The sequence below is a fragment of the Cyprinodon tularosa genome, unplaced genomic scaffold, assembly GCF_016077235.1.
Source record: "Cyprinodon tularosa strain WSP-4 unplaced genomic scaffold, ASM1607723v1 ctg267, whole genome shotgun sequence".
Taxonomy (NCBI): Eukaryota; Metazoa; Chordata; class Actinopteri; order Cyprinodontiformes; family Cyprinodontidae; genus Cyprinodon; species Cyprinodon tularosa.
The window spans coordinates 648,721-660,737 of record NW_024038971.1 but is presented as its reverse complement, the minus strand read 5'-3'; the positions used below and the strand labels follow the sequence as shown (position 1 = coordinate 660,737).

The window sequence follows — 12,017 nt, the reverse complement described above, 5'->3', positions numbered from 1 at the left end:
AACAAATATATAAAAATAAATAAAATCATAAATACAATATACAGGTTAAAAAGGAAATCATTAAAACAAATCTCACATTAAGTCTGTGCAAGTCCTCTGAAAGTGTTTTAGGTTTGTTTTTTTGTTTTTTTTTTAATTGGGAATGACTAGGAAAAAAAAAAGATTTTTAAACAGTTTTCAACACACTTGAAGAGAAACACAGTTTGTGCTTTGGTGAAAGTACAATGTTTTGAAATGTAAACACTTGATGCAGCCAAACTGGACTGGAAATCCTCTGTGGACCATTGGTCAGACACCAGAAACCTTCTCAGGTCCTGTTCAAGCCAGTTAAGCATCAATTTTACTGAAAATCCAGATTCCCCTCCAACTCCCCTACAAATCCCTATGTTAAAAAGAGTAGCCTCACATTAAAACAGAGACAGCAGACTTATTCCACTTTGATTAGGTAACGAGAAGAAGCAGACAACTTGTGGAGCGTGAAATGGAAAAATAACATTAATGCTGTTAAATGTTACAGTTCTCCTAAAATCTTCACTGAAAACATCAAGGCGACTACTCTTTGGTTGAAGGGTAATCCCTCACAGGTCTGTGCAAAATACAAAACGCTGCTGCTGATGACACATTTGTCAGTGGCCATTCAGCAAAACACAGAAATGTGCTGGAAGAGCTTAAATCATCAGCTGCAGGGAGAAGCTCCATCCCAGCATCTTTTGATAAGACAAGAGATTCCAGTCCTGTGTCTTCACCAGGTGTCTGCCCGCTCTGAGCAGCTCACTGCTCCTTCATGATGTAGACATACACTGTAGTGAGAAAATATTTGAAGGAATCCATGACAGATGATAGCCAAGGCCGTTCAGGGGTGCAGTCCATTTTCACCACGCACTTCATGATTTCTGCCTGAAGACATGGAACATAAAGAGCTGATTTGAAAATGTAATTTCTGACGCCAGCAGTTTGCTGATTTACAAAGAGATTTATGACACAAAGCTAAAAGACACCTAGTTTACTGCCCAAACCTTTCTATAATAGTGTTTAACACATGTTCAGTAAGTATTATATTATGCTTCAATACAAAAGGAGCCATTTTCTAGATTACTGCTTTATTTATGTCTTGGTGCTTAACTACATATTTGTCATATTTTCATGTAATTGTTAAGAAGAAGCAAAAATGGTTATTAGATATATTGATTTCTGCACCACCTGAACATGTACATGCAGCTTAAAATTGCTTTTCTGTTTTAAAATAAATATATTCAGACTCAAAATTTCAATCATTAACTTGATTACTTTAAATAGGCTGTAGTTTGTAGATCTATAATGTACAAAAACTACAGCAAAAGTGAAGTTTAGGCATTAAAGCCATTTCACTGATTTATTCCAGATTAACTTTTGCAGTTTTATGTAAACTAGGGTCGGTTTGCAGCATAGTCTTGCTTCAGAATTATGGCTTAGTTCCATAAAATTTCAGACAGCACAGAAGCAGAAACTCACCCATCCTCCTTTCCTCTTCAGCCAATGGACGAGAAACTTACGGACAAACTGTCCAAGACTGTCCACTATAATGTGCACTGTTGTGGGGTGTCCCTGTCTGACACAGTCTACTGCCAGGGCTCCAGCTACCGCATACATGGCTACCACTTTACCCCATGTAATACCTACAGTAAAAACACAAAAACATTGAAGATATGAGTGCATTAATTTCAATCAATAATTGTGTACTTTATGAATAGGGGCATAAAAATGAGTTTTTCACAACCAAAGTATTGCAAAACATGAGAAAACACAATTGTTTTGTCTCAGCAGCTAAAGCTGCTTCTGATTTTCTATTAGTCAATGGGCAGAGCAAAAATAAAACAAAGGAAATCCATTTCTCCTCATCTGGGATGCTACACTCCTGGACAAAAATCGATAAGACTTCTATTTACAGTGATCCTTTCCAAGCACCTCTATCCTCTGAGGTTTCTGGTAATGATCATGACCCAACGCTGGACATGTACAGCCATTGGACCTTGTGCTGAAAGAAACAACGCCAGGTTCAACTGTCATTATGACTGACTGGAGGACTTCTGAAAACTGCTAGCTACACTTTCAATTAAACAAAATGAGATTAATGTCAAGGTCTAAAGCTGGGCAATTAAATGCATTTGTAATATAATCGCAATTTACCTAAATGATTTTCAAATCACAGAGGCAGACGTTTTTAAATCACACTCTACTGAACGGTAAGACACTAAATTTCTCACTCCAGGCCTTTAAGTGGCGGTTAAATGCTTGAAATGAGTTTGTCTTCACACAGAAAGGCAGAGTTGCCGCTAGCATGCAGATCCATGCAAGTTTAAGTAAGAACTTTTACACTAGAAAGGTCATAGTAAAGTCCTGCAACAATGGACTCTGGGCAAGCAATCATTCAAAAACTGAAAGCCTGAATTAAAACATCTACAAGCTTGGGGTTAGTGCAAAGAAAAAATAAGATCACAATCGCAATTTTTTTCCCTTTACAACCAAACCTTTAATGTATTTCACCTAACAGACCAACACAACGCATGACAGAACTGAAAGGTGGATAGGAATTATACATTTGGATTTAAATAAATAAAAAGTGCCATGCATTTGCATTTAGCCCTCTTTACTCTGATACCCCTTACTAAAATCCAAAGGGAATAATTGCTTTTGGAAGAGAATTTATTGGTAAATGCATTCAGAGACCACCGGTGTGAAAATATATCCACCTAAAAGGACAGACCAAGCAAGATGAACAGAAACTAGAGAAGCAATGAAGACCCCATGGTAACACTGGAGGAACACAAATCAGGAATTAGAACCTACCAAAGGGGAAACTATTAATCCTTTAGTTAGGGCTGGACAATTAATTGCATTTGCTATATGATCACAATTTAGCAAAACTATTTTCTTGTAGCAGATGCACTCTAAATTAATGTAATTTTATTTTTCTCATAGTAAATTGTGATGATCTACATCAACGGACTCTATACAAGCTTTCAAGATCATGAAAATAAACAATGAAATGGAGTGAAACATCTAAATGCTTGTGGTATGTAGGGAATCCGCAATAAAATCGCAGCAAAATTGCAGTATCAATGGAAAAATCATTCAGCCCGACTTCCAGGCAACAGAATAGGATAATGCAAGAGAGGCATTAAAAAGAAAAATCCAGTATGTTATCAGAGAAAACCAAACTTGAATTCTGTGGCGTTCATGGAAATCCCCACATGTGGAAACAGAGAGGCTGACCAGTGCTAAATGGAGCAAATCAAAGGTGGTCAACCTTAAAGTAAAATCTGTTAGAAGCTGTTAAAAGGCCCAAGACTTAAGCAAAGGTCCCCCCCCCCAGCAGCACACCAACCCGAATACAATAGAATATTTTAGATTTTAAGGTCCATCTATGTGTTAAATTAGCCCTGTCAAATTCTAGACTTAAATCCAGCTATGAATCGGTGAATAGACTTCAGAAACTATTATTCAGACATTCCATGAGAGGGACAGTGTTTAAACTATTTTCAGAAGAATAAAAGACAAAAACAAAAATTTCTAGAAATGCAAAGATAAAAGGGTCATACAACAAAAGACTTGCAGGTAAATGGACTCTCAACAAAGTAATTATCTAGAGGGCTGAAAATAAAAGTTTTATTTATTTCATTATTTATCCTTTATATTATCCAAAATAAATTATTTTACTAGTGCATCCAGGTCAGGCAGCTTGGGTTTTACATGTCAGCCACAGCAAAAAGAAAAAAGAAAAAAAAAGGCGAACATACAGAAATACACAATTAAAAAACTTAAAAGATTTACGGAAACCAAATTATCAGAAGCAACACCTTTTAAAAATGTGAATACAAGTAGCCAGTTCAAACAGCTGCATGCTGATGTTACAGCTTTCCTATCTATTAAAAATATTTTAAAGCATTCTACGAAGACCCACTCCCTTTAGTTTTAGATCATTTTGTAGAAGGTTCCAGGGATAAGGAGCTCTTAGACCCTCACTTAAGTCCAACAATGGCATGAATGAGCCACCAAAAAAAGACTCTTCTTGGCCTCAAAGGACAGACAAGCACAATTTCGGGGGAAAAAATGGCCAGCCTAATTTCGTTTTACAAGTTAATAGATACAGAATATAAGTAACACTCTGTTGTCAATCACATATTCTACAAAATATATTTGATAATCTCTCTTTTTAAAAGGCATTATGTAAGTTTTTACTGAAAAATAACTTTAAAATAGGCCCTTTTTTCCCTTTACGATTAAAACCCTGTTTGATGATCAGACTAATATCTCAGTAGTTCAGCACTGATGCCTCTATAAGCCTGTGGTCTATTTTCTTGAATTTACTTCAGGTCCAAATCTCCTGCCCTATTTCAGCGGATATGAGGTCAAGCATATTCACATTAAATGGGTCCTTCTAGCAAAACGAAGGATTCGTTATTGAGATGGAATTTGTGGATACCAAGAAGCGACTGGCATCCAGCTCAACTCCGACACTCCATTTGTGTGGAGTTTGATTAAGAATGTCTAGGTACAATTTTCAGAGACGTTAGTTCCTTCATGAAAGCTGTCAGTAATGTCATATAATTGGGTTCTTTTGGTCCTGCTTGCTTTGTCATGCATGTTCCACAGAGCTGACCTGCAGAATCAGTGCCTATAAGGGGATAGAGCCGTGGGTGAGCTTAAATGAGCTAACCGTCTGAGCACGTCATGTCTCAGTCCCTATTGAGAAGCAGGCTGAGAATAGACAAGATTGTCAGGGGTAAGGAGGAGGGCGGGAAGAGAATGAACAGGAGTGGGAGGCAGAAAAGGATAGATGGAGGAGAGACGAGCCATGTTGATCTTACTGGACAACAACAGAGCACAGAAGGCTGCTAGAATTTCTTTTTGGCTGAAGAATGCTAACAAATACCTGAGGGCTTAATTTAGAGTTGTAAAGTAAAAAAAAAAAAGGGGGGGGGGGCTTGTGATATTTTTGTTCTTTTTATTTGAGAAAAGTTATCAGCCTCTCTCAGAATCCTCTCTCTCCACATCTAAAGTTTGTTATTCCCCAGAAGGAATCCCACGCTGCTTCCACAAATTACAGCCCTGTGACGTCGGAATGAGGGGAACATTTGACCAGAGCGCAGGCATGAGGATTATATTAAGAAAATCTGTTTTTGGCATTTCCAGGCCGTGAGCCAAGTTTTGCATGCTCATCAGAAAGCAGTAAGCTCCTAACCTGTCCCCAAGGCTTACAACAGAAAACAGTTTTATTTAGAAACTTTAAAATGTCAGTGCTGTATTTAGTGAAAGAAGAACATCTGCTGCAGAGAAAATCCAGAATAGATAGACACATAAACTGAACGCCACATTCCTATTAACAAGAAAAAACAAATATTGCGTAATTAGTTTTTGCTGGAGGACTGTAAAAAAAAAAAAAAAAAAATGTTCAGGAAACAACAGTCACACAGTAAATTGCAATCTAGCTTTCCTATGTTGCTGTTCTTAATCAGTCTAATCAAATTCTATTTCCATTTATTTATAAAAGGAAAGAAACGTTTGCTTGTTTATTTCAGGACCATTTCTATGACATTTTGCTTTATTAAAGCAAATGAAACCTACGAGGTTTTCATTTGTCATTTACAAGCCTTTATCCAATTAAATTATTGAAGTCCTGACTTTTATAGGCATACGACTTACATCACAATCTCATTTTTTCATATTAAAGGATCAAATGACAATCTTTAATACAATGCACTAAAAATCCACCAAAATAGCCTGAAAAAATGTATTGCCAGATTAACTAAAAGGAATTGACGCTGTCAGTATTCACTTACAGTTTAAGTATTCACCAACTAGGGCTGAGTGACTATTTATAAAGATGGAGCTTTTGTATAAAAGTAAACCCACTTCACAAGTTTTGCATAAAGTCTCATTAACTCATGTCATATCTTCACATGGCATCTCAGTGTCAACTACTTAATGGACACAGTTTATATGGGTTGTTCAAGACCCATCCGTCACTAATGCTGCATGTGAACCTCTTTTTCAAAACACTTAAAGTGTAACTCACCCAAAAATCAAAATTTTTTTGCGTTTACGTTATATGTACAGGCCATATGGAGTGCCATTTTAATTTTACTGTGAATTTTTATACATTTTCATGAGCGATGTTTTTTTTTAGCTCTTCAATATTTGCCTCAAAACATATTTTTGCTGCCCCAAGGTATAGAACAGTGACTCTTGCAATTGAATTTTTCGACTGGTACAAACAATAGATGCTGTTACATCCTTTTGACATCTTTGCCCTACGTTCAGGTCTAAACACAACTAAGTGGGAGACACACTCCTCCATAACAAGTCCTCCTATCCTTTGCCACTTCGGTAGCAATGGCTTTGGGTAGCGCTAATTTAGCACCTTGAAGAAAGTGGCCAATCTGATAAGGCTGTGGTCCTCTTGGATCCACCAAACCTTCTTCAACATCCAATGCTTCTGGTTCAATAAGGCTAATCTAGGCTAGGCTAAGCTAGCTGCCATTTTCCTTTTTCTGACCATACCTTTGCTAAACCCACATCTTTTCATAAGGGGGAGTTTCACTTTAAACAGAGGACCTGGGCACCATTTTGCCATCTCAAACTGTTCTTCTAAAGGTCCAAATCAATCCACTAGTATGCTCACTGCCAAGTATCAGCAAGGCGGAACCAGCATTGCAGCTACATGGAAAATACATATAACATTTTTGTGTGGTGAAATATTGAGAGATTTAGTTTTTTTATATTATTCTCAGCAGATAGGAGCCTATCAAGAAAGGCTCCACTTCGGCCCTGCTAAATTTAGCCCCACCCCTCCCTCAGTTCTGTGATGCTGGCTTAATTAACGAGAGTTTCACTGTAGCAGTTTATAAAGAGTTCAGATTTTAAAGCCCATGCACACTTGGATGTTTGTGTAGTACTGGTTTAAATAAAGGATTTCAAATTATTGCCAACCTATAACGAGAGAGTACGGTACTAAAAAGGCAATGATGAATCCTGGGAAAATTCTAACATTCAGAATTTACAGAAATAAAATAATAATGATAACAAAATGGTAGTGCTCTCTGTTTCCTCCAAGCTAAAGAGCGATATTAATTCATACAATAATTTATTTTTACCTCAGGATTACATGAGGACATAAAAAAAAAAAAAAAAAAAAATCAACTAGAGCATCAGTTTAAAACAAATGGGGAATAAGGTTCATGTTTTTTTTCCAGGGGATCATATGTTGCTCCAAACCAAATGGGTTGAAACCATAATTAGAGCCAGTAAAACTCCAATTCAAACTTTACAAGTTTCTAAACGGAAACAGTTGTTTAAAGTTTTGTTTTTTTTCGTCCGTTTGTTTTTTTAGAGGTCTTCCTCCACCTATAGCTGATTCACACACACCCACTCACTCTTACCGAAAGCCCCTCTCAGGCAAACAAGGAAAACTGCAAAGTCATGGGGTTTAAATCACACTAACAACCTCCATCTGTGATTTGAACTGCAAGTCACTTCCTGTGCTGGAAGATATCCTACACGTTTAATAAACAACATGTTGACCATCATCACCACCTCCTCCTCCTCCTCCTACCTGCTGCAAAGATCTCCGTTGCCACGCTGAGGAAGGCATCTGAAACAACATTCTCCATGGCAACGGAAATGTTAAGCTGCCTTGCCACGTTCCTGTACAGAGTGGGCTGTATGCTTTCCAACTCATCGCCTAGGAACAGGAGACAGACAAAAAGCACCAGACTGTAAAAAGGAGAAAAACATTAAATCTAGACAAATCACTGCAGTCTGTCTAAAATGTTAATTAATCTGCAGATGTTAACATAAAGCACTTGGAAATGTCAACGGAGAAAAAAAAAGAAAAACACAGGCTGGGTTCATTCAGACACAGTGTTTTCTTCCTCCAAGCTGATGTCTTAAAATAGATGATAGAAAGAAAAGATGTGGGACAGAAATCGATTCAAGTCTGGTCAGTCAGTTTTCTTATATTTTAGGTGAACTATGTTTTGGTACTTTGCAGGGTGGATTTGGAGAATATTTTGTTTTCTTGTAGAACTAGATTTGGATGCAGATATCAGGGGGTTTTACATTAATTAGTGATTAAAAATACATTTAATTATCTTTTCTCCTCCCATGTCTGGATTAAATATTTTTAAAGTCAGAGTATGATAGAAGAGTACGATAAACCCATATGTGAAAAAAAAATTAACAACTGGTTAACAGCCAGTATTTCTTAATACATATAAAATAAGGGATTATTAGTTTATCATCAGCTATCTCCTTTAACTATCAGCTGTTTCACTTAACTCAAAACTGTTCATTAATATATATTTGGGTTAATCAGTCAGTTAAAAGAAAAATGTTTAGATCTTCATTTTGACACTTATAATGGATTTGTTTTTTTCATAATGATCAAAGCCAGTCAGCAGAAAAGTGTCAAGCTCTGATTTCTGGGAGCAAGGTTGCATCTCCACATAAATGGTGCCTTACAGTAACATCCAGATTTTTAGCTCAAATAAGACAGGTTATCATCCGAGACCCCTCCTCACCAAGACAAAGAAGCACCTGAGACACTTCAGCGACTGCTGCATTAGAGGGAGAGAAGTTAAGTTCAGTTTTGGACCATCCTAATCCATTCTGGTTGAGCCTGGAAAGGATGTAGTCTCTGCAAAGTGCTTTGGACTGAGACACCAGCTCTTTCTCGGTCACTGATCGGTCAAAGACATCCAGCACCTCTGAAGCAAACATAGAGGAACGCCGGAGAACATCCATGTCCTGCTGAAGAGGAAGAAGAGGGATCCGGGTCAGTGAGAGTCTGACCTCTCTGGGATCAGCTGTGTAATCAAGAGTGTCCTGGTTTTCCTCCCAGGGAGGGGGAGCCAAGTTCAGGGATGAGGATAAAACAGCTTCTGTGAGGACAGATAGAAATCAGGTTATCAGAAGGGTCAATCAAACAAATAGTTGCTGCAATAAAAAAAACTAAACATACTGTAGATCTATTAAGGCATTCAACGAACTAAAGAGATATAAAACTTATATAACAATATGATGGAGGCGTTATTGTTGTAAGTCACGTGGTGGAATAGTCAAGATATTGCAACACTTGTTCGATTATGCAACAACAAACGTTCACAGCACATAATTGATGAGGCAGAAGCAGAAGTATTTTTTAAATAAAAGTGCGCACATTGGTTTTAACTCGTGTTAAAGAAAAAAAACCTGAAATCATCTCCAATTCAAAGAGTCTCTTACCATGAGCATTTCATGCACTCATCTTTTTCTGACACAACTGGACCTGGTTCCGAATTTCTGGGGGAAAAACTTCCACTCAGCTGATCGATACTCCGCAAGTAACAATTCGGATTTTCAGGGAGAAATAAATAAATATATATGTATATTCCAGATTAAGGACGATCGGTTCTGGCTCTCATTCGCCACTCACTCCACTTCTTTCCGAGCACAGCACTGACTGTTAGGGAGCCGCAGTTAGAGGACGCCTACCTGTTGTTCCACCTTCCCATTGGCGCACGCTGGGCGCGCAGCTTTTACTGCCTGAAGAAGTCAGAAGCTGGAAGTTTCATGCCCGCCTCCGATTAAACCTTACAGGCAAACTCATCCCGGCAGCAGCATTGAAATAAATCAAGCGCATCTACTTTCATTCACAAATCTGGGTGGATTAACTAGCAGCCTGATGAATGCGCAGTTGCGCACAAAGGATTAGGTTCCCCTGCAGCGTTACCTAAACTGCTGGGTCATTTAAACAGATTTTAAGCATTACAAGGTGAGGTTCAAACGCGGACGGCTCCAGTCCAGAACTAAACCTTTGTTTATCAATCATAAAGTTGTTTAATTTAACATGCTTTTAATTTAGAGCAGTACTCCTACCAAGCGTTCTTTTAGGATATATTATGAATGTCCTGTTTTACACTCTGGAACCTTTTTTTGTATTCAAACTCAATCATTCATAGAGATTTGAGTTCACCTTAATGAATAGCATATAAAGGTTATTAGGCTGCTCTGTGTTTATTTTATCTAAATGTTTTTTTCACCCGCTGGGTGTCGCTGTGACTCATTTTTTGGAGAAGTTTAAATTATGAAAAATTGATGTCTAACAATTAAAGATAATAGTATTTTATTTTTTAATTTAAAAAATCTAAAACAAATGAAATTGTGAACAAAATTATTCTGTAACCAAACGAAAATGAGTGAAGTGCAATCAAATTTAATAAAGTATAAACATTTCAGTGCAATGTTTTCAAATTTCTTTCTTTTTCTTTCTTTCTTTCTTTCTTTCTTTCTTTCTTTCTTTCTTTCTTTCTTTCTTTCTTTCTTTCTTTCTTTCTTTCTTTCTTTCTTTCTTTCTTTCTTTCTTTCTTTCTTTCTTTCTTTCTTTAGTTGGTCTTTTTAATCCCACATCTGAGGTGTTTTTTAAATGAACTAAAACAAATTATTCTGGGCATTTCAAACTTTAAAAGACTTCTGTTTTACCTTTACAAATTCTTATATTCATATTTAATCCTTTTCAAAACATTTTCTTCTATCTTCGTAGGTCTGATTAGTCATTGAGACTTTAAAATGTATCTACACTAAAGCTATGGGCTACTGCTGTGCGACTTTGACCTTGAAACGGTCTTTCATTACTTTTTTAATCGATTTATCCTTTTACTAAAGCCATAAAAAAATAAAAGCCGGGCATAGACCTGTAATGGTTGTAAGTGCGCAAAGAGGACTGAAAATACAATAAAAGGGGAAACGTGTAGGTGTAGGTTTAATAAAATATCTAAAACATATCATTAAATTCAATGCAAATTTTCTTTAAATTGCCAAATCAAAATTTGTTTATTTCCTGATTGAAAAGCTTTTTTCTCTACTAAAATATCTCAAAAGATTCAATGAATTAATGTCAAAGTTCAACAAAGAAAAACATAATAGTGCTGTAAATTGTCAGGTAAATGACTACACTGACAGTGAAACAGTCCAAATAGACACTTTTTAATTTGCTTTGAATCTCTTAAGGAGTGATTGTTAATTTTATTTTATGCATACTTGTGCCATAACATAGTATACAAAGACAAGTGAAGCTACTGTTCGGATATCTCTGAATAAACAGTCAGTCAATGATGATGCTGCTGCAAATGTGCATCATAAATCTTAGATTTAAGATTAGCATCATTAATGCAGCAGCTTCAATAACCAGCTTTACTTTTGAAAATATTTTAATCTGTAAAATGTTTGTTTAAAACTCCATAGAATCTAACCTATAAAATGTTATTACTGACCATCTTTATGCAGCTGCATCTCATTTCTACATTTGCATTAACAAATCCACCTTGCTAGTATAAATTTAGAAAATATTATGCAATTGAAAACTTAATTAATTAAAAATAAATATTCCTGATGTTTCTAAATGCTGCTCTAAGTTATTAAGTGTTCCCAAAAGAAAAGAAAACAAACTTCATACTCACCAACTCATCTGCACTGAAGGTTCTCTAGTTTTTTTCCATGCTTTGGAAGCTACCATTTCTCTAATTAGCATGTCACCAGGGCAGTTTCAGAATGATCCTTCTCAAAGGAAAGCATTGGGCGATAAAGAAAGACACTCCCCCTTTTTTACTCCCATGTGTTTTTGTTTACATTCATAAGTTAAGATGAGAAAAAAAGATTTTCAGCTACAGTGTGGATGGAAACTTCCAATACTTTTTCTGGTCTTTTATAAAGTTTCCAGATGTTGGTGTTACAGACTTGGTTTTCTCCTCTTTTTTCTGTTTTCTTTTTCTAATAAAATGTCACTGTATGAAACAGCAGAAAAATACTTGATAATGGTGTATATTTCTGAATGTAGGGGACATGAGTCTGTCAGTTATTTTTATTTGTATCTATACTTATAACCATTAAGTCACTGCACTTTTTTGATCAGAGTCCTTCTTCATAATTAGTTCACATTTTTTGTGTTACATTTCAGAAACGATCCCCCTACCCCTATAGAAAGAAAGTCAATCTTAGCTGTG

General features: G+C 36.4%; 1 protein-coding gene across 3 annotated transcripts; it reads right to left on the bottom strand.

The window, feature by feature from the left end:
- Nucleotides 1–110: 110 nt before the first annotated feature.
- bokb (BCL2 family apoptosis regulator BOK b) lies at nt 111–11,566 on the bottom strand. Of its 3 annotated transcripts, none has more exons than XM_038289358.1 (5): nt 11,475–11,566; nt 8,559–8,918; nt 7,592–7,720; nt 1,492–1,655; nt 111–897 (listed from the first exon to the last, which is right to left on the bottom strand). In XM_038289358.1, the coding sequence occupies exons 2-5, from the start codon at nt 8,779–8,781 to the stop codon at nt 772–774; spliced, it is 642 nt and encodes a 213-aa protein (XP_038145286.1). In that variant the 5' UTR covers nt 8,782–8,918; nt 11,475–11,566; the 3' UTR covers nt 111–771. The 3 variants fall into 3 exon arrangements, with proteins under 3 accessions (XP_038145286.1, XP_038145285.1, XP_038145283.1); XM_038289357.1 differs by lacking the exon at nt 11,475–11,566 and adding an exon at nt 9,511–9,707; XM_038289355.1 differs by lacking the exon at nt 11,475–11,566 and adding an exon at nt 9,262–9,498.
- Between the last annotated feature and the right edge of the window lie 451 nt (nt 11,567–12,017).